The 23,095-nt window shown below is 42.2% G+C and overlaps 1 protein-coding gene across 2 annotated transcripts in view; it reads right to left on the bottom strand.

Moving 5' to 3' along the window:
• rspo2 (R-spondin 2) overlaps positions 1-22,418 on the bottom strand; it is a 61,473-nt gene extending 39,055 nt beyond the window's left edge. The window contains exons 1-2 of one of the 2 annotated variants that reach the window (XM_005472586.4): positions 22,182-22,418; positions 21,303-21,589 (exon numbers count right to left, since the gene is read on the bottom strand). In XM_005472586.4, the coding sequence (XP_005472643.1) occupies positions 21,303-21,402 (100 nt within the window). In that variant the 5' untranslated portion in view covers positions 21,403-21,589; positions 22,182-22,418. Of the gene's footprint in view, positions 1-21,302; positions 21,590-21,892; positions 22,128-22,181 lie in introns of those variants that run through there. The other variant, XM_003453467.5, reaches the window with a different exon arrangement.
• Between the last annotated feature and the right edge of the window lie 677 nt (positions 22,419-23,095).

Genomic DNA, 23,095 nt, shown 5'->3' on the forward strand with positions numbered 1-23,095 from the left:
TAAATAGAAAACCAGACTGTGGGCTAGCAAAGAGTGCGTCCCGATTAACTGCTGAGGTGATGCAGAAATGCTACAGACTTGTATCGGTATCATAACACGGCGGTGAATTCCGAACTCAGCAAAACTGAAGACTGGTGCTTATATTAAAACACAACTCTTTCTATTCTCACAGTTCTGCTTCATTTCTCCAAGGGCCCCTGGTATTTAAATCTAATAATGCAGACTGTGAATGCAGCTATCCAGCAGGCACGCTGTCCATTATTTGGAAAAGGCACTTTACAGTGCAGGACACATATATACATACGAGGAATCTTGACATCATCCAGTAACACGGCAAAAAAAATATCAGCCGCTTCATCTATATTATCCATAAATGTCACATGGTGAAGAGGCATGGATGGAAAACCTCAGGTTTTGGAGTAGCAGCAGGTCACAAAGACTTGCACTCTCATGTGGAAAGCGCCACATTCACCAACAGAATTATACGCTTTCCTCGTGGCACTGGGACTATTATTGTTTATTGTCTACCTCACTTGTTCCCCTTAAATGCTGGTATAAGCTTACTGCTGCTCCACTTAAGGGGAAAAAAAGAGAAAGCATGGGACAGGGAAAGGGCATATACAGGACAGCGCAACAGCCTCCAGCTGACTGGCGGCGAATCGTACCAGAAGGAGCAAAGCAGCCACTTTCTGGATCTCTTCAAACCACCAAACTATCGAGGATTACACTCTATAGCTGTAGCAGTGTCGGCCCTCGCACCCGCAGTTCACCAGCGGTTGTAACATCTCAACATTGTTCGAGCATGGAAAATGACATCAAACGACCTGCTTTTCGGGCCCGCGACTTTATTTGTCATGAATTTGGAAGTCGCACTTAGCTTAAAATTTGCGGAGAAAAAGCAGAAGGGGTAAAAGAGGGGGGTACTTTGGGCCTGTGTGCTGAAGGCGCATTTCTGTTCCAATTTAGCAGAAAATATATTGGACTTGCCTCTGACTCTGTTCCAGCTGGAAACAGTCAGGTTTTAGGATCTATGCTTTTTTCCCCCCAGTTTACTTTAACAGATCATACTGTAAGCACATGTTTATAATTTGGGACAGTCCTGCTGCTTATAATGATTTTGCAGCATGAGACTGAGCAAACACATTTTGCTGTCAGACATATTAGCCCCAGCCAAAGTGTTCCTGTGACACAGATCCACCGTGCGACGCAGGCAGCTCGGGGATTTGAACCCTCACTTAAAAGGGTGGTTGTTAATGTAGTGGCGAATGGGTAAAACAGGCAGCTATGGTTCAAACAGGCAAGTGGAAAAATGGCAACATGAAGGCAACACTTTTTAGTGCGTAATAAAACAAAAAGTCAAGCTAATTTAATTTGGTGTGACTCAACAGGTCGGGCCACAGTGCCATGCAGGTGAGAAAAATAGATTTGACTCACTGGATAACCACGGATGCAAATAAATAGAAGGAATAGTTTGACATTTAACAATTTTTTGAAGTGTTTTTTTCTGTTTGTGTTTTTTCCGAGAGTTAAATAACAAGATTGATACTGGTAGGGTTAACGTGTACATGAGAACTAACATGCTAGAGTCTCTGGTGGTTTCCCTATTTACTGCTCTCAGCTAAGACATAAGTTTCAAACTTCCCATAAAAAGACAATTTATTTGCTGTACACACATAGATTCAACATGATTAAACAAGATAAAACAAATTAAATAGCCTAGTGAGCTTTCAAGGGAATGTTGGTTGTTTTGCAGCTTTAAAATTCGTGCGGCCTAGCTCTATGTCCCTATGTCTCTGTCACGTCAAAGTAAAAACAGGACAACAACCTCTTTGTGACTAGGAAACCCTGGTGGTTGTACTGATTTTTTTTCTGCTTTTGGCGGCCAAATGTGAGTATGAGCAACTGGTCACCCAGAAGTTAAGCAGTCAACATCCTCAAACATCCTTTAACCACAAGGGATTTACACAGGTTGCCTGGTGGGAGGCAACCTGTCTACAAACCAATGCGGCTCAACGCAGACTAATTGCAATCACTCTTAGACAGAAGGTGAAGGTTTTGGTGAAGGGTTGCAAATAACTAACATCTGATTTATAAATGCAGATAGATAGAAACATGGTGCAATCAGTCTGAGTGAGTCTGCGCCAACGAGTTTAACTCCTCTGCAACACAACCCTTTGCAAAAGGAAGCGCAACACCTGCTGTTGTTCTGGTTATATTCCTATATAAAAGCAAGGCTGCCAAGAATCTGACTCCATCTACTACTGTTTTATCACCAATATTATGCACCAAAGTCACTGTGAACACGGCAACTGACTGCAGGTAGTCACAGAAATGGTCACAGTCTTCAAAGCAACATTTTAAATGCAACAAGGTGGCAAGTTTATTCAAAGTGTGATTTGATCCTGTCCTTCCTGATTTTGCAGCTGGTCAAATAGAGATACATTGAGAGTGTTTCAAAGATAATCTGGAAACACTTTGCACCTTCAGCCCATCTGTCCAGTTGAACTCTCAACCTTTCACTCCTTTCAAGTCTGTATGAAGACCCCAAGTTAGTTCATTTCCTTATTAATATCTTTAAGACTTAAGTCCCTTATTCGGGTCAGACACAACATCTGGATTCCTTGATGTGAAAGAGACCTTGTAATTCCTGTTTGGAAATTCGTAATAAAAGATGAATCACTAACCTGCTTCTCGCAGTGTTTTCACACTTTCAACCACAGTGATGGACACTTACACCCTTCAGCCAGTGGAAAGCTGCTCAAAAGCTGGTCATATATGAGAGGGGGAAAAAACAGAATGACCTTGATGTGGTGGTCAACTAACGGCATCGCCTCTTCATTGTGGGTTGCGGTCCCATAAATGTTTTATAATTTTGCCTTGCCATGAAAACAGCAGAATATCTGTTTGCAGTCCGTGTCAACATTATTTAAACAATGCAGTGAAACAATGCAAACCTCTAATCATGTTAAACTTTTGTTCCAGTGGAGTAAAAAAACCAAAAAAAAGTCCATCCTAAAAGAGTTGTGACACTTTAAAAAGCATTTGTTAGGAACGCGACATTTATGGGCCCATTTTATTTTTGGTATATTTTATAGATTTACAGCACAGCTTTAAAGTGGTTTTAAAAAAAAACAGACAAAAAAACAGTGTTAATTGTAGCACTTTGACACTATTAAATGCAAAAATATTCCCTGTTTAATGCACACGAAATGTGTTCTTTTTCTTGCCATTGTTTCAGTAAAAACGAAAAAAAAGAAAGAAAAATCAACCTGTCTGCTGCCTGTGATGGGTCATCATCTGTTTTTCATTCTCTTGGTGGTTAATACTTGTTTTATACACTTCCACTAGAACTGGCCAGTGCAGGTGCAAAAGGATTTTGTCGTATTCAATCACTGGGGCACTGCAGGAGTTAATTGATGAGTCACGAAGATGGACTTTATCACCCCCTAAACAGGCACCATGAGATGAACATGTGGTTTGCATTTCTTGCTGGCTCCATTTCCTCTTCTTGTCTATCTTTTTTCACCATTTCTAAAAAGGTGATGATGTTCTTGTGAAATACCAGAGTTATTTCAACCCATTTTCAGCAACTCACACCAGACTAACGATGGTGCCAAGTGAAATCGCCAGGTTCAGAGCACAATAACAAACAAGCAGTTGGATACTGGAGATTTTATCAATATCAAACGTTGTTTAAACCAGTGTGGCGATGGAATGTGGACATTTTTATGCTTTTTTTTTAAAGGACTGGCCTGGATGAATTATGGACCTCTTTGTAAATTTGTGCCAACAAGACATTGACCTTTAGTTGCAAAACTACATGGAGTATAATAAATCGTTTTATGGTTTTTATTCGTGAGAGTCCAGAGGTGATGCATAGCACATTTGGAAAGGATTAGATCAGTTGTCCAGGATGTGGTTGCAAAATACAGTTAAAAAAAAAAAAAGAATCTGCATCATTCAAACATGGCAACGTATGGAGTAAGCTAATTGCAGATGATGGTCTATTTTCAGTCCTTGTACCAGATAATTTTCAGATCCGTTTTGTTGTTGTTGGTGTTGTTGTTGTGGTTTTTTGCGAAGCTACTTAACAATGACTTACAAATTATTCAAGCACAAAAAAATGCACCTAAATCAAGTGAGTGTGTCGACACATAACAGACAACATAGCCAGGCAACAGTTATAATAGTGTCCTTAAAGACTTTATTACTAGCAGCCTGTCACAAAACATATAATTTTGTCCTATTTCTAAAGTAAAATCCAGGAATAAAATAGTATTTTTGATTCCCAAAGAGATTATAGCTGAAAACCTGGCATATCTCAGTATGGTGTACAGTGGAGGCCAGAAGAACTGGCAGTGGTAGTATCTGAAAGTCATATTCTTTAGAAATAGGAAAAAAAAATACAGCAAAGACCAGACACAGGATTGGCAGCAGCTTCATATTTCAGCATGACAATAATCCCAAACACACTGCCAATGCAACACAAGCATACATGGATGGTAAAACATACAGTGGGACACTATCAGTCATTGACTGGCCTCCCCAGAGCCAAGACCTAAACATTAGTGAAGCAGTGAGAGATCCAAGAGCCAACATCCAAAGAAGAGCTTTGAATGTCTTTCAAGAACCCTGGGAAGTTATTCCTGAAGAATGCTTAAAGAAATTCTAAGAAAGCTTGCCTAAGAGAGTTCAGGCTGTGCTGAAGAATAAGATAAGATAAGATAACTCTTTATTGTCATCGCACAGTCATACATAGTACAGTAGTACAATGAAATTGGAAAACTGTCCTACGTCGGCACTACATATAACACAACACGACACGATATGACACATCACAACGCAACACAAACAACACAACACAGTATATTAACTTAGTAAATAAAAAAAGAAGACTGGTGGTGGTCAGAGGGCCCGGTGGCGCCTGTGTCCGGCAGCCTCGCCTCTGTCAGTGCGCCCCAGGGCAGCTGTGGCTACAATGTAGCTTGCTATCGCCAGTGTGTGAATGTGTGTATGACTGGGTGAATGACTGAATGTAGTGTAAAGCGCTTTGGGGTCCTATGGACTAGAAAAGCGCTATACAAATGCAGGCCATTTACCATTTACCAATAAGTGTATGTGTATTGCACACTGTTATTATTGCACATTAATTATTATTGCACCTTGTTATAAATATAAATATTATTATTGTTATTGTTTTAAACATTGTTACCTCCCCCCTAAAAAAGTCCAGGGAGGTAGCCAATCAGGTCAGCTATTTGCATTGATCAGGGCTATTGCCCTATTGTAAAAGCTGTCCTTGAGTCTGTTTGTTCGGGACCTCAGCAGCCTGAACCTCCTGCCAGACGGCAGCAGCTTAAACACCCGGTGTCCTGGGTGTGTACCGTCCCGTAGGATGCTGCGTGCCCTCTTGAGACAGCGAGTGCTGTACAGGTCCTTCAGGGAGGGAAGAGGATGTCCAATGATTTTTTGGGCCATATTGATGACCCTTCTGGAGTGCCTTTCTGTGTGCTGTGGTGCAGCTGGAGAACCATACACCGATGCAATATGTCAGCACACTTTCAATGGAGCAGCGGTAGAAGACGGTCAGCAGCTCCTTCTTCAGGTCCATTTTTCTGAGGATTCTCAGAAAGTGGAGACGCTGTTGGGCCTTCTTTAAGACCGCAGAGGTGTTAGAGCTCCATTGGAGGTTTGTGTCTATGTGCACACCCAGAAACTTGATACTGGAGACCCTTTCTACGCACTCCCCGTTGATGCTGACAGGCTGCAGCTCAGACTTCCTCCTTCTGAAGTCGACTACCAGTTCTTTTGTCTTGGTGGTATTGAGGTCCAGGTTGTTATCTACACACCAATCTGACAGCCTCTGAACTTCAACTCTGTACGCCGTCTCATCTCCCCCAGAGATGAGCCCCACCACGGTGGTATCATCTGCAAACTTGATGACTGCGTTGTCTGGGTGGGTACTAACACAGTCATGTGTGTACAGAGTGTACAGTAGGGGACTCAGTACACAGCCTTGTGGAGAGCCAGTGTTGAGGCTGAGGGCTGAGGAAAGATAAGGCCCCACTCTAACTCTCTGTACACGGTCTGAGAGGAAGTCTCTGATCCAGCGGCAGGTGGTAGAAGGAAGTCCGATTTCCAGCAGTTTAACTATTAGTCTGTCCGGGAGTATCATATTGAAAGCAGAGCTAAAGTCAACAAAGAGCAGCCTGGCGTAACGGCCCTGCACTTCCAGGTGAGAGATGGTGGTGTGGAGCGTTGTAGCAATGGCGTCTTCAGTTGATCTGTTAGCTCTGTATGCGAACTGGAGCGGGTCGAGTGTGGGTGGCAGGCAGGACATGATGTGACGTCGGACCAGTTTCTCGAAGCACTTCATTATAACAGGTGTTATAACAGGAATAAAGATGGTCATACCATTGACTTTCAGGCTTGTTAGAATGGTACAAACTTTGTTTTTGTTTTACATTTCAGCGAATCATGGCACCCATTTCCCATTTTCCTAACAAAATATAAAAGATGAGGAGTAGCTGACAACTTTTGCACAGTAGTGTACATCTAGGCAGTCTGATATCAGGAATGTCAGTAGATTAACAGTTTTTGACACTGACTGAAAAAGCATAAACTACTTATGAAGTATAAGACGTGCAAAATAAGAAATAATTCCCAAAAGAAAGAAAACCACTTGGAATTTGTATAGTTCAATATTTACACTCCCTCAAATTCACTCAAGCTGTGGGAAAAATGTGTTCTCAGAACAAGGAAGAAATGGCTGAGGGGAAAAAGCTGGGTGGAGGGAAAGGTGGAGTGGCTCTGATTAGCCCACATGTTGGTAATTTATCACACATAAACCTCACACCTAATTTTCACACCTGTAGCTCAACGTGTGGGTAGTCTAGTAATTCACTCACTCACACACGCACCTACACACACAGACACACACTCTTACGCCACTGGGTGGGACTTGGCTGTGGGTTTTCCCAGCGCAGGAGGCGACCGAGGACATCACAGGGATCAGCAAAGTCATCGGGCATGCTTGGCATATTTGCACCCCATGTAGCTTCTGCTCCATCTCTCCCACCCTAACACGTGCACACGCTTCCCTCCCCATGTGTCATCACCTTGACTAAACTCATCTCCACTTCTAGCTCACACGTCTGAAAAACAAAAAAGCTTGGACGTAAATTTTTCATACTTGCCAGAAACACATTTTTGGAGATCCAGATGGAAGATAATCATCTTTTGCCGAAGTGTCACGCAAAAACAGACTGTAAACTTAAGGTTTTGTTACTTCCTATCGCTGGCTGACAAAGCTGGGAAAATAAATTATTTTTTATTTTAACGTAAGTAGAAAAAGCTGGATGGATCACACTGAACTGTTAAAAGCGGAACTCAAAAATAAAAATATAAGAAATTGCCATCACTGCTGTATTAAAAGCTCAGATTTTTACTTGAAAAAATTAGCTTACTTTTAAATGTTTAGCAATTACAGTAAATTGTGGTATTAGTGGTAGTGAATAGTAGCTGCAGGTAGGGCAAATTCCAAAATCCATCATTGTAAAATTTGATTACTAGGCTTTACTTAAAAAATAAATTATACAAACTTACTCTCTCAAAAACATTTATTAGCCTCAACTGAAGATGATCAAGGTATGCTAACTTGGTTTTTTTTGTGACCATTACTCAAGGTCGAAGGTGTAAAATAAAAGTTCTCCTTTCAAGTTAAACACACTCTATTCAACTTTAGTTGGATATGAAATATTGATTGATTACAGATAATGATGACGATGACACACTGTGCCCCATACACCGCGCAGTTTATCTTTATATAACCAGCATTTCTTAAAGTACAAAAGTCACATATTCAGACTATAATAAAGCAGGAGTTTTGTTTCATCATGCATAATTGTGACTTTGTTTTAGTGTCAGAGCAGGTCGGAGTAGGGGTCATCTTAATACTCTATACAAATATAGGTTTTAATATTAAATTCAATATTGTGTAACCTAATCATGTTTTTTATGCAAATATTCTGCAAAGTAACTTTAAAAAAACATACAGTATTTTTATCTTAAATGTAAAAGAATGAAAGTTTAAAGGAACAGTGAAAAGAAACGTAGAAACAGTAAGAAACTGGTTTTGGAAGTTAAGAAAACACACTGAATGTTAGATCCAGGAAAAGACTGCCAATTGTGAGGACTCGCATAAATCAGCCAGTTACTAAAAGCTTTGACATTTTCTGTTCGCAGCACAGAGTTTCATTATTTTTTTTTCTTAGGGGTAGCCAAATTTCGGGAGACGGGAGCAGGAGCAAAGAGCTGCCACCTGATGGAATCTTCATTTTCATAGAATGGGTTTGAATCAAGGCATTTAGCATTAAAAAAGAAAAAGAGAAAAAACGAAAAGAACATGAACAGCTGTTGAAAAGTTCTTCCTTATTAAGTGCTTAACAAGATACTACTTCACACCCCCACTTCACCCGCTGAGGCCAAAAGGGAGATCTGAAGTGCTTACCAGGGTCAAAAGTGGAGAGCACCACAGGGGACAAATGGCAAAGACCTGGTCTCACTTTCAGTCGTGGTGCCTGACACTGAAAAAAAACCCAAAACTCCTAAACATCAAAGCCACATTTTTCTCTCTCTCAAAAAAAAAAAAAAAAAAAAAAAAAAAAACTGGACTGGATCCAATATCGACTTTTTCACGGGAAAATACCGCAACCTTGTTTGTTTTCTCACTTAACTGCCTGCTGCCGGCTTTTCGACGAGAGAAATGGCCACAGCACAGGTCATTAGAAGGCTGAGACTTACATTTCTTTTACTAAAGCTGCCATTATTTTGTTAAGTTCTCATTAACTTAATTACCAGAAAGCGCACACATACACAAAGAATCTTTAAAGAGAAGTTCATCTGAGGTACTTCTCAAGTCTGCGATGTACAGTTTTGCGTAGAGCCGCCTGCTCCTGTAGCAGGTGCCTGGGTCACATCTGGCCTCATGTTTTCGCACCACCACAAACCGGCACCTGAATGGTTGGCACTGCCCAGATTTCTTAACAGAAACCGGCTTGTGTTGGCTCTGAGAGGCCAGGACTCAGCCCGCGGGAGGACATGTTTCTTTTCTTATATTGCCTTTTGAGAGAACCTTGGAATAAATGCTTTCATAACGCATGAAGGATGAGGGAATTTTGCTGTAGATGAATTTTCTTTCAGCTCAAATACTCCACGTGCTCTTCAGTATTTGACTACTGCACCCAAAAAACAAAACAAAAAAAAGAACACAGGCTTCCAAGGAATGTGTTAGATGTTGCAATAAGATTTAAGAAGCCGATACTTGCATCCAAAACCCTCTGGGTGGTAGAGGGTTGTCAAGTCTGTCGTTACATGCAATGGAAACAGATGAATGGATTGAATGGCTGTGCTCGCCTTTTACCTGCACGCCGCGGCGTTCGCTGCTACTATGAGCAAATCAACTCAATAAAGATTCAGTGTCTTCCTCGTCACATATAACTAGTAAATGTTGAAGTTAGATCATATATTTTTCTTATTATATTTCACGTCTCTGGCTTTCACCATTTGAATACAAATGTGTGCACTCATCCTCATTGCTGATGCTAAGCAGCCCCATGCTGTCCATTACACTTCACTAGTGTTCATTACCGCACCAAGGCGGTACCATCTCTGAAGCCATTAGCTGGTAAACATATAAACTACACGTGACCCTTGTCCACAGATACCTATTAGTTATGACTCCTGCTGGTGACAGCTGTTTACACAGCTAAGGCCGCATGCTCCTGAGCCCTGGCACCACTCCAAATCAAATAATATCCAGTTAAGGAGAAGTCAGCCAAGATGTAACACAAGTGCATAACTAGAAGGGGGTGGGGGGAGGGTGAAGGAATCTGACAAATGTTAATGGACCTCTTTCTTTTTCTTTTTTTTTTGTTCTTTTGAAGCTTATACTTCTCTGTCTAGCATTTGTCTCTACCACAGTCGTGTTTCATTGTCTGCATCTTAAAACAAGATTAGTGAGAAACCCTAATGGAGAAAGAAAAGTCAAAGGCAGTCACCACAATTGATGTGCTGTTTGACAAGGCGCAACATAAAAATGTGCTGCATTAAAATCATAACAGCTTAAAAATTTTCTCCCACAATTAGACTTTCACTCGTGTGTGTGCGTGTGCATTTGTGTCCAGAGCCCACGTGGCATGCAGCCAGAGGAAAAAACAAAACGAAACACAAAAGCATACACTGGCTTTAGGCAGCGCAGACAACAACAAGACAAACAGCGACAAAAATGCCCCCCGACCACAAAATACAACGGTGCATACAATACAACAAAATGAACTGTGTTACAGTGAACACAGCTGTGCCCATTCTGTGAAACAAATGGGACTGCATCTCATTCAGTGACGGACAGCGTTACCCAAAGTGTAGTCTTGACTGAGAGGGGAGGAAACTACACCTAACATGTCGTTCTCATATTAGTTCAGTGATAATTGAGAGCGCGCTCCAACAAATTGCTTCAAAATCTCAGAGACTTCACGATTTGCTCTGGTGATTTAAAGCATCAACCTATTCTGTGAGTCCCACATGGATGCAGCTTCATTTGTTAATTTGTCAGTCATTCAGCCAGGTTTTTCCTAATATTTGCAAGCAATATCTAGGCCAATCACAGGGGGACAGCCGGTCCAAGTGTAGCCTACTTAGACTGTTGGAAATAAACTTCTTACTGCTGCAGCGTTTACACTGAAGCTGCTTTAAGCAATATCTTTTAGATTAACAATGGACTGAATTGGTATTTGATGAAACAATCCTTCTTTTTAAGCAAAGCGAAGAAGAAAACAAGTAGAAACTTAGTGAGTAAAATCTGCCTGGCATAAAAAATTTACAAGGACTGACATTAGCAGCTTAAGTGTTGCATATATTCTGTAGAAGTTTGCACAGACCCCAGCACAGTAAAAAGAACTTGCTACTCTGGTATTTGTCACACGGTCAAAAACAAATCTCAGACTGATCACTAATGATTTAACCAGACGGCTAGAAAGTCTACATAGCAAACCACGTGTTGCTAGCATGTTGGTTTTGGTACTTCGATCGTTCAATCACACCTTAAACCAGATTTGTTCTGCACATGTGGGAAAATGCACGTGCTTCTTATTACTGCTTCAGTTTAAAATTAATTGTTTTCTTTCTGACGCTGGGTTAAAGTGTGTATGTCAATGACTTTTATTGTGAAATGCATGAAGGGGAAGAAGCCCACAGCAGAGCCCGTTTACAGAGAGCCTGTTGATTGCTAGTACTGGTGTTTCATGAAAAGCGGCAACTACTAGTGCTCAAAGAATAGTCAGTGAAAATGAGTGAATGAAGTTAAAAAGCTAACAGAGAAAACAGCTAAAAAATACTAAACTGTCGTTACATGACATCACACTATTACACTAGTGTGATGTAGACACTAATTTAGTTGTTTCTTCTAGTTAGTGTAACTTTCTTTGTCTTTGGGCGTCATTCATAGACAGTTTAAAGGATGGATATCATCCACTGGTTTCTGAAGTCTTGTTTAAAGCCTCAAGATTAGCATTTTCACTGTCATCATCTTGGTTTAAAGAAATAAAAATCAGATGTGTTGAGGAGGTGCAGACCTGACTGTGAAACTACTCTTTGGCATGTGACTTGTCAATAATGAATTGGCAGCCAATGAGCATGGATAATCCTTCTTTTTTAAACATAGTATAACAAAGATTTGCAAATCAGACAGTTTTCTATTCAATACGTCCCAAAATGAGTGACTGAGCCCATAAACCCACCAGGAAAGTGTTTGCAGAGGTCAAGACAGAAAACGTAATTAAACTTAATTATGACTGGAAGTTGTTTTTGCAACCACAGCTATCGCCATCTTGTGGCCTTTAGATGGAATAAAAGTTTATGCTTCATTTAACCAACCCAATGTCTAGGGTTACTTTTACATTACCACTAAAATACCAAATAAATAAATAGTTTAATTATTGATTAAACTAATTTAATTCATTTTTATAGTTAATGCAAGTTTATTTTTTCATTTTGTTTTCTTAGTTTTCTTCTTCTTTTTTTTTTTTAACCAAAACAGTGTTTAAGATGAATTTTCTATGTAATTATTTAATTTGACATTCTTAATACAAATAAAGATCAAAATTATTCAGAAAAAATATTTTTCATAACTAGTCAAATAAAATATTAATTTTAATCCTAAAATGTTAAATGAGAGTGTAGCAATTTTATGTACATCAGTCACAGTGTACGTGTCGGTGACTTTTATTGTGAAATTCACAGAAAGAAGCCAACTACAGATCCCATCTATAAAGAGCCCATTCATTGCTAGTATCACATACTGCATGTTCCAAACCTGTCAATTCTGATAAAATAAACACATACAAAAATAAAACACTGTTATTTGGGAAGGCTCGGGGGGGATTTTATGTCGAAAACACATCCTTTTTCCAACAAATAACCAGCTCCCAATAGAGAGTCACACCTGCGGCACCAAAGAAACTCATTGAGCGAAAACTTACAAAACATCTGTGTTGGCTTTTTTTTTTTCAAGCTCAAGGTCGGGAATGAGCTCAGATACTGAGCGTACATACTTCCAGTTTGACAGCTAGGATGCTAGCCATTTAGCGAGGAGTTTAAAGACACACAGAGGTGCTCTGTTATCTCGGATATAATCGCACAGCTCATCAAGCTGAGTGACAAGTATTGGGGTGTGAGACTGAATAAATCTGACAGGAGAAGAAGTACACTCCACTGCCTTGAGGCTAATGTTGCTGTTACTATAGCTTCCATTACAAGATTGATCTACAATCTTGTTGCTTTGCTCTGATAAGAGACAGACCAGATCTTATCCAATCCTTCCTCTATCGTGCACTCTCTGTTCCCATCACTCCTTTTTGCTCCTTCTACCCCGACCTCCTCATAAGTCTACAGGGTATGACCCTCTAAGACCTTTTTAAATCCGACACGCACGCTACGTTGCTGTCGGTCTGTTTCCTCCTCCTCGTCCTCTGCCTTCCTTTCTCTCCACAGAGGGAGTCAGAGAGACAATGAGCTAAGCATCAAGGCCCAGTAATGACTCCCAGCCCTGTTCCTGATTAAAAACACGCCGGGTGCTTCTGCACTCCGCAGGCAGCTATGAGGCCTTCCTCTCCTCACACCATGAGGCTTGAGAGTTAGATGACAGAAGCACAGGCCAGCCTCAACACAGCTCCATGGCCAGGAAAACAAAACCAAAAAATTTTAAAAAAAATCCGGTCTAAGCAGGACACGTTGTATCATTCAAAGCTCTTGTCTCAACTAGTCCAAGTCTAATTCCACAGGCAAGTCCTTATTTAGTCTGAGGGTGCCCAATTACCAACATTAACCTCAAACTCAGCCAAAACCATAACAAAGCCATAACAGAGGGTGCTTACAGTCCCCGCCAACGATGCATCAAGGGTGGGGGTAAAATATCTTGTCACGGTTACATGTAATTGAAAGTGCGTTGGTTTTGTCTTTCACACAGTATACGATGATACTGGCAAACCAACATAGCAAGAAAAGCGGATTTTGTTGAGCGTTCTTCAAGAAAGCACATCACTGCCACTCCATAGATGGCTGTACCGCACCACGCAGTCAGCAGGCGACAGTGGGGGCCGCAGTACCTTTACCTCTCGGTGTCCATACTCAGGCCACCAAATTACAGGCGAGCGCCGCAGAGAGACGCTTTATTGCATCTGACCAGCTCACTTCCTCTCCATACCAAAGGCATTGCATGCTGAGCTTTATTTTGATGTGGTGTGTAAGCATAATTAGAGGTCCCATAAAAGAAGGGAGGGGGGGAGAAAAAAAGGAGTCTTGTCCATCTGTCGAGTGTTAAGGGGTGGGCACGGGGGTAGCGATCAGAGAGCCCCATGCCTCCTTCTTGTTAGAGCCATTCTAACAGGCACTAAGGCAAGCAGCCCTTAGCACCAAACTCCAGTCAGTGTGTGTGTGTTTGTTTCTGTACATGCTGGTGTATTTTCTCAAGGGGCCTCCTTGAGTTTCAGATTTCCGGGCTTTGCAGATCGATGCAAAGTAGGTACTAGTCAACACGCACACAAAGGATCATATCAATATGGTAAACAAGAGCACATACTGAGTGTGGCTTTTTCTAGAAACACTATACATTAATCTTCCTTCCAAAGGCTCTTGGGCCCTAAATGATCCTCTAAACATTAAGAGCCAGCAGCTATAAAGAAATGGAATATTCATAAAATATCTTAAATTACATGTTATGTGTTGTGAAAACACATTTTTTGCTTTCTGGTTGTCATTTTATGCTGTGTAGTGCTGACTAAGGGCACCCTAACCCTGACCATTTCACATATTGGAGTAATAAAAGCACACGATGTGATAAATGTGCTCAATATTCTATTATCTATGTTATGTATATTATGTACATTTTCCAAAAGTTACGATTTCTATCAATATACTTCTGATATCTGGACGTTTAACATAAAACTTATCATCAGACTCAAGCTAGCTTAAAGCTAGCCTAAAGCTAGCCTAATTTAGTGGTTCTCAAAGTGTGTGGCGCGCCCCACTGGTGGGACGCACAGTTCTGGCAGGTGGGGCGCAAGTTACCTGGCAGAAAAGTCATGTTTAACATCAGAATCACTTTTACGGCAGAACAAAGAAATTTGCGGCAGTTGCGTTAATAATATGCGCATCCGCTGAAAAGTTGCACCTGCGTGTGTAAGTCGACAGCCGCAATAAAGAAGTGTACTGAAAAGTGCAAACATGTGGTCGGGTCTGTCGTGCATCGTTTACAGCGGTGCCGAAACCCAGGATTGGAGCACCACAGACCCGACCACATGTTCGCACTTTTCAGTACACTTCTTTATTGCGACTGTCAATTTACGCACGCGGCTGAAGCTTTTCGGCTACAGCCTACACACATCAACAACAACAACAGGACCCACTTAATTCTGTTTTAAGCCGGGAAGGCGTGATTGGGGATGCCGCTCAGGTGCGTCTGCCTCCCCCGCAGCCGTGCCGCAGACCACGCCCCGCCACAGCTCTGCACTCAAAAACAGGCTCACTGCAGCCACTAAGAGTGAAAAGTATTAAACTCTCACTAAATCATATATTTTTCATCTCTGTTCACAAGTTTCTGGATTTCTTTTTTATAAGGCTAAGACCGAACTTTATTTTTCCATGTTTGGCAATGTTCACATTCTGTTTAACTTGTTGCTTTTTTGAAGAAGTGGTGCAGACGAATGAAGCAGTCTAGTGACAAAAGTTACAAATAGTTGTTTGAAATGAAAGTTGTTTGTTTAAAACAAAAGTTACTGAAGGATTCAGTGTGAATGAGTTTATCTTCTAAATAAAGTTGCAGCTAGGCTTTTCTGTCATTGTTTTGTTTAGATGGGGCGTGAAAGTATTTCTTCCTGCCATGTGGGGAATGATGTAAATTTTGAGCACCACTGGCCAAATTTAATGTAATAACTAGAAGAAGGAAAATAGGAAAATAATCAACATGTAAAGAAGGAAATGTATGTTTTTATACAAGTTTTTATACTTCTTAAAATGTGAAAGAACAGCTCAACACTCAACCTATTCCTTTTTTTTCATGGAGGTCATGAGAAAATTAGGTATCACTGCTATGTCCATTATGTGAACATGCAGCAGCAGCTAATAAAACAATCACATTTATCTAATAAAACAGTACATTAATATTTACACCATTTTACAACTTTTTAATAATAATTACATTGTTGTAGAAACCTTAAAGAATACTGTATATACATATTTAATAGTAATAAACTAGAATAACTGCAAATAGCAAATCCAAGTGCAGTAGTTTACTGCAGTTTAACACAAACCTATGTTACAGGGAAAATCCCAAAAATCCCACTAGTGTAAGTGTAGTTTTTACACTTTCTGTAGTGTGTTAAATTACATTGTGTTAATTAGTGAGCTTTGCGGGTGGTTTTGTTGCCTTTGGACAGAGTCAGACTGACTGTTTTCAGCGTTTACACTAAACTAAGCGAACTGGCTGCTGGCATCAGCATGATCTAACTCTCATGTGAATGAACACTTTCTTAAAATGTCCAGCTAGTTAAGCCTAATTTTAATGCTTTGTTTTGTGTAAAGCGAAAGGGGAAATGGCTCATTTTAACAATTCCCATGATTAGATTCATTGAGGAAAAAGAACACAATAGATGCCTATTGTGTTCACATCATTACCTCTAAACAGCTCTTCCCTGGATTCTTTTAGAGGTGTGTATTAGTAATGTGAGAGGTAAGCAGCCTGGAAATGCATTCTGGTGTAAGCTTGAGGGGCTCCATCCCCGGCTCTGGGCAGCTCTCCCACCTGGAAGGACCTTGTATGTCTTTTTTTTTTTTAAATACTCTTTTTGTTTTGTTGTTTTATGTGTGGCACTTAGAAATGATTCCCAACATTAGAATCTTTTATGGCCCAATAAACTTGAGAGAATTGGACCAAATTGGCTGGTCATATTTAGAAGCTTTATAAGGAAACGTATTAAGGTGTAATTGCTGCGAAGGAACAGGCATAGGTGAGGGATGCAAAAAAAAAAAAAAGTCTTCACACTCTGGACAGACACTGTAGTTTTTGTCTGCTGCTGAGAGAGTCCAGTCACCATGAGGAAACATGGAGTGTGTTATAAGATTTTATATAATAGCTTTATTTTATTTCACATTTCCGAAAAAAAAAAAGAATTTTTACAGCGTGGTAACACATAGCCTAAAATTGAAAACATCTGTTTGGCATTTAGCTTTGCCAGTATATGGGATCCTCAGATGACAATAGTTGAAAGTTGGAAAGGAAGATCCCCATGTGTATCCCCCTCCCAACCCTCCCACCCAGCCTCCCTATCCAAAAAAAAAAAAAGGAGGGGAGGAAAATTATGAAAGAGGGCCCGAATCTGGAGATGGAAGAAGTTGATAGACAAATATGAGTACATCTCTTACCTCGCGATCACACGCTCATAAATTTAAAAAAAAAAAAAGGTTATTCAGCCAACTCAATTCATTCATTGGGATTTACTGAATTTTTCAGATGGTAAAACAGTGGAGAAAAAGCAGATCAGATCATCCTACTTTGTCGTGGAGCCCAATAAAGAATCCAGATCTGTGTCTCCCTACAGAAAAAAGTTCATGCCACTGCATGTTTTTTCCTCTTGCTGGGGTTTTTTCAGCAGTGTAGCATGGCACCAACGCACTGAGAAGCCTTTCACCGGCTTCACCTGATACCGCTGGGACTTGAAGCGGGAGCTGCACTACAGGCCGGGATCGACGTGCAGGTCAGACAAGGAGCTAGTCTTTCGACAGAGTTCGGAGGCTGGGTCAGACTAATGTGATTTATCAATACAGCGCATAAGTGAATCATTGTCCTTAATGGCCACGATAATCCCCAAGACAGACCGTGAACATGATTGGTTGAAGAAGGTGGGGTGGGTGAAGGGAGAGGATGTGTGTTGTGGACCCTTCATCATCGGTAACATGCACCTGCAGGGTGTCCATGTATCTGCCAGTACGCTTCCTCTCTCTCTCTCGCTCACTCTCTCTCTCAGACACACACAAACACACACACACACAAAGATTTACACTTCTCGAAGCTTAGCTGACGGGGCCTGGGAGAAAAAAGACAGAGCTCTGTTCCTTGACGCTGGAGCTCGAGCTCAGGTCAAGACTCAGCCCGCTGTAATCCCTCTCAGGTGATGCTGTTCACATTCAGCCACTTCCAGCTGATCTGCTTAAATATGCCTTCCTCATCCCCTAAAAAGCCCCTTCCTCTCTCCCCTCAGCACAACCTCCAAGGATGGTGAGTGAGAAGGACGGATCTCTGCTGAGATCAGATCCGATGGCTTTTCAGCATTTTCCAGAGACCAATCACGTGCTTCACACGAATAAAACAAACGCGCTTTCAAGTGTTAGCTATGGAATAAGAAAGAAAAAAAAAAACAGACAAGTGAGGCTGCAGTGCTAACATCACCTGGAGTAGAGTGGCATCATGTGAGAAGGTCTTGTTAACAGACGTGCCATCTGCAGGGGTTTTTCCCCCCCACACGCACTTTTTTTCCAGACTAGCGAGGGCTGGTTTAAAAGCAGCTTCTTGGAGCGTTCCCTGTCATTCCCCTTAAACACTTAATCAACAGATTATATTGCGCTGAAGTGCTGTGTTCCAACATTAACACTTACACCCACAAACCTGGGACTTTGTGCAAGCTTTCAGCACACACAAGTCCACAGGCTGATGTGCAGGGCTCAGAAAGAGAGCGCACGATGTGCTAGTAGCTTAGCTGCATCTAAAAAGAAACTCCACCAAACTTTTGCTGTATTCTCAAAGTAAACCATAGAATCAGTTAAGAAGAGTCCACTACCTGAGAGTATCACGTTTTCACTCATTTTCAGTGACATCTTGTGATTTTTAGCACACACAAACACATCCATGTTGCAAGTGTCATGCATCTCTAGCCTCGCCCCCTCCAACTCTGCTACTCTGCATTGGTTTAATCTAATCACTTTGGTCCTTCAAAAGAAAGCACACAAAAAAAGAAGCATCTGAGAATACAGTTAACACAGTTGAGTAACAGATTACACAGCTGAATCTGATCTGAAACATGCTATGACCTGCTGGGAATTCAAATTTGGGATTTCTGGCTTGATGCACAAAGGGTTAACAGTATCACATGGCAACTTTTCACCACTCTCGACTGCCGTTACCTATTCATTACCAGTTAAAACGGCTTAGGGCCCCACTGTGTATCCCTGTTCCTTCAGGCAGCGCTCCTACTCGAGCCTGATTTTATGGAGTCAGCAGGTGGCATCATTAGCCAGAGAATAAAAATGAAAAGTAATACCCTTGTGTCTAGCTATGATATCATAGCAGGGCTCGTTGGCATCATTTTCCTGTTTCTAGTGGGCAGGATAGGGGGTAAGGAGGTGTAAATTTAATATATTCTGTCATCTGTTTTACTTTTTTTTTTTTTAAAGTGTATATGCACAATTGCCACAGTCAAAACGAGAGGCTGATTCATGCCATGCAGTGTGTGAGCACCACCAGACCAGCCCAGAAAACCACACAAAGATCCCAATCTTGACCGCGTGCCGGGGGTCACATGCAACGGCAGCGTTACGCCTTGACAAACCCACCCGCCCCCATTCCCCTCATTATGATGGCATCTCCATTCCTTACACCTCGCTCAGTTATGCGGCTACGTGCGCCATAGCATATCAGTGGCAGAAAAATTCTCTTTTCTTTTGTTTATACTCATCAGTGTTTGGTAAATTACGCAGGATGTCTTTCATTCCACATTACAGCAGTTTCGCCTGGGGGAGCTGAGCACGGCCAAACTGAGTTTTAAACGTGCCTGGGTCTCAACACTCCTGAAAGCTTTGGATGGCTTCCCTGTGCATGCCAGACAGGCTGTATATAAAGCTGTCACAGGAACCTTGAGGGCTAGAAAAATATTCAAGCATTTCTAGGCCTACTGGACAATGATCTCTTACACATGCTTCTTTCAATATAACCGTGATAAATAAAGGAAGGAAGCAAATACTGAAGACTTGGCTGACTGCCCACTGCTTGCTAGGATGGCAGTTTTGGCCCAAAGTGCTCTATGTCCACCCCCCTCTCCCCCCCTAAATACAGACACACACACACGAATACTTTAAACATTACAGTAAAGGCGAAACCTTTGCACGGGGTTAGCATGACAAGTGTAACATCCGCTCTGAGAGTGAGCGGTAACAGTGTTTAGCTTATTGTCCTCAGCCTGAAGCTGTTCTTGAGGTCAAATGTGTAAGTTAACCTTTTGATCTCGTCCCCGCTGGTTAGGCCACCCCCCAGACCTCTTCCTTCTTTCTCGCTCCGAACTCTCCCTCACACACAAACAGACAGCAGCACAGATAAAGAGGCACCTAAAGACAAATGTGCACCGCTGGATTTGCTGCTTGACCATCCAACCCTGCAGATTAAAGGCGCTCTTAAGGGCGAAAGACTGCTCTTACCACGTAAATGGCACTCCGCATCTTGTGTGCTATCTAAAAGTTGCACGGTGCAACGAGAGAGAGAGATGCAGAGAGAAAGAGAGGGGCTGAAAAACGTGTGTGTGCCAGTACCCCGCAGTGATTGCCTGATTATTTGCAGATGGGCAGTGGAGGGCTTGCAGAGTGTGGAGGTTCCCCCTGGCATGCAGCGCACATGATTAAATATGTGATTGCCGTACAATTTACAAGACACCTCCCCCCCCTCACACCCTTCGACTTTAAATGAGTTTTTCAAGTGTCCTACCTTTAGACACGGGTTGTTAGCGCCATGCGCAAACCGGACCACATTTCCTCTCACGGTCACCCTAAAAAGGATCTCGGCAATGTGTTGTGTCACAGGTCTGAGGAGGGCTCCGCGGGGGCCACTTTCCTAATCCGGCTGGCTCCTCATTCATTCAGAGTATAGAGTGGTATTTACAAAGGTGCTGATCCCCCTCCCAGCCCCTGACCCCCCCTCACAGCTCCTGCGCCTCTGCTGGGTGATTGTTATGCGCATTTCCTACCAACTGTTCAAAGTGGTTATGAGATCAATTAAAACCAGCTTAAGGTGGTGGCTGGGGGGGGGGGAGTTGAGATGTGCCATCCATAAGTGTGAGGATGGGGATTCCGTATCTGTCCACTGAATAAGTCACCTCCTGCTCTCTACAGACCCAAAGCGCTAACGCTATTTATTTATGTAGCGCTTTACGTGCCTCCAACACACTGCACCTTTTCTGGTACCAGAACATCCACAGATAGCCTGAATTAACGCTAATCCAGTTCGCTCTTTGTCATTTTGCTTGCGCGTGGCCAATTTTGCGCACATTTTACGCACCAGTTACCGGCTCTGAAATCATTAAATAATGTGGAAAATCTTATTTTGGAGAGGTCAGTAGGTTACATGAGATGCTGTAAGAATGAGCTGTAGCTCAAACAACTATTCGTTTTTTCTCCTTTTTGCATGGATTTCTGGAATGTTCTGGGTTGGATCGACGGCACTAAGTTACGTGCGTTGAAAACAAAATTCAGATTTAATTTCATTTTTTAAAAGAAAAACTACAACAACAACAACAACAAAACCCAACAACTTTCCGCCCGTGTTTAGTGCGCACAAAACAGGGGCTACAAGTAGGAGCGAAGAGGACTTTTTACATAGTGTGTGAACAACCTTGTTTAGGATAGTTACCTCCCCGGACACACACAAACTCTTTGCGAACCCTTAAAAGTGATGCTGCTGTAATACTGGAAGGTTTTAACCTTCTAATTACCTCTTTTGTTTCTCCTCCAGCGGTGCGACGGCGCCTGACAGTTGCTGTACTCCATACAGTTCAATATGATCAGGGCAAATGAGAAGAGTCGAAACTGCATCTGGACGGCGGTGTGTAGCTCGGACTCCAGTTAAAATCTCGAAATCTTTGTAACGTCCTCCTCCACGTTTCTTTAGCTGGTCATCGGATGTGTCAAACATAAGACGAGATGTGACATCGTATCAAGTCGCCGACTGGGATCATTTTATGGAGCGCGCAGATCCTCACTGAGTAAAAGTGTCCGTGCGCTGAGGGGAGAATGACAAAGGAGGTTACTGTGATAACAGTGTAACGACATCAACACCTTCCCTAAACACTGATGCGTGGGGATGATAGAGGAGTGCACTGAAGCCCCCCCCCCCCCCCCCCCAAAAAAACAGAGAAGCTTCTGTGTGTTAATGTGTTGGAACAATCGCAAATGTAAAGCTCAAAGGGCACCCCTCTTTAAAAATAAAAATAAAAATAAAGGCAACTGTGCGTGGTGGTCGCCAAAAAATAAAAAATAATAATAAAAAAAAATAATAACGCTCCGTGAGTAACGTGATGTGTACCTTTCACAAGATTAAGTGCAATTCCGCTCCGGTTCCACTTTCAGCTTCCCACCTCTGAGTGCAAGTGCGAATGGGGAACGTGCAGCATCCCTCTCTGTGTGTGTGTGTTTGTGTGTGTGTGTGAGAGAGAGAAACTTGTGTCTCCAGAAGAGAACAGAGGTCCGAGGAGGAGGAAAAAGGTGGTAGCGGTAAAGAAGGGGAGGTGGTGGAGGAGAAAGAGGAGGAGGGGGTCCTTTCCTCCTCTCTGTAAAGAAAGGGAAAAAAATTGGGGAGCTTAGATTCCGTTTACCTGCGTTTCCTCTCTCAGGCTCGTCCACTTGGCTTCCAGCAGAAACACATGTGTTGCTTGTTTGAGAGCGTAAAACGAGAGCCGGTGAAGTGAGTCTGCGTTTTGCGCGCTCCTCAGATTGAGTGGTTGAGGACTTGGGACTCCCGACCGGTCCTGATGCTCGCTGCTGCCTTTTGCCAGATATAAGCGCCGTGTCCCTGTCACGTGTGGAGACTCTTCCCGTTGTGTGTTGCTCCTTATTTCAGATGTTCGAGATGACATTTCTTGTATTCCCCCCACCCTCCCTCCTCTCCCCTCCTTCCCCTGGCCCCCTAGCGCAAACTCGGCCACACTGGCCGATCCGAGGCTGCCTCTGGGTCCTAGTGAGCATTAAGAAAAAAGCTGGATCGTCATTCAAGAAGAAAAGAAAAAAAGTTGATGTATTCTTTTCTGGATAATGGGATTGCAGTCCGTATACAATGGACCTTTTTTTTTTCTGCCAAACGACAAGAATATTTAGGACCCAAATTATCATCCCAACACGCCCCTTTCCCCTTCGGCAGAAGTTTAAAATCAAAGTTTTTGACTCCTCTCAACTAGAGATGTAATTGCTGCACAGCCAATCTATCTCGGTTGAGCTTTATTCCACTGACGATGGCCATATTTAATAATTAGAGGTTCGCCCCACGAAAAAGAAAAATTATCTGCATAATCTATGGTAATAGCATGGGTAAAGTCAACCATATGGTCACGCCTATTTTACTCCAACCCCCACCCCCTCTCTGAAATTAATGCTAATCGTCGGAGAGGCTGTAATTGTGGAACTTGGATCAATCATTCAATCGTTTCTGGGAGTTTTTCCGCTTTTCCCCTCATGCCGGGCCTTCCAGGGTGACCCACGTGACCCCAAAGAAAGGACATATCCAAGTTGGTAA

This window comes from Oreochromis niloticus, linkage group LG11 (genome assembly GCF_001858045.2).
Source record: "Oreochromis niloticus isolate F11D_XX linkage group LG11, O_niloticus_UMD_NMBU, whole genome shotgun sequence".
In the NCBI taxonomy this organism is placed as follows: domain Eukaryota; kingdom Metazoa; phylum Chordata; class Actinopteri; order Cichliformes; family Cichlidae; genus Oreochromis; species Oreochromis niloticus.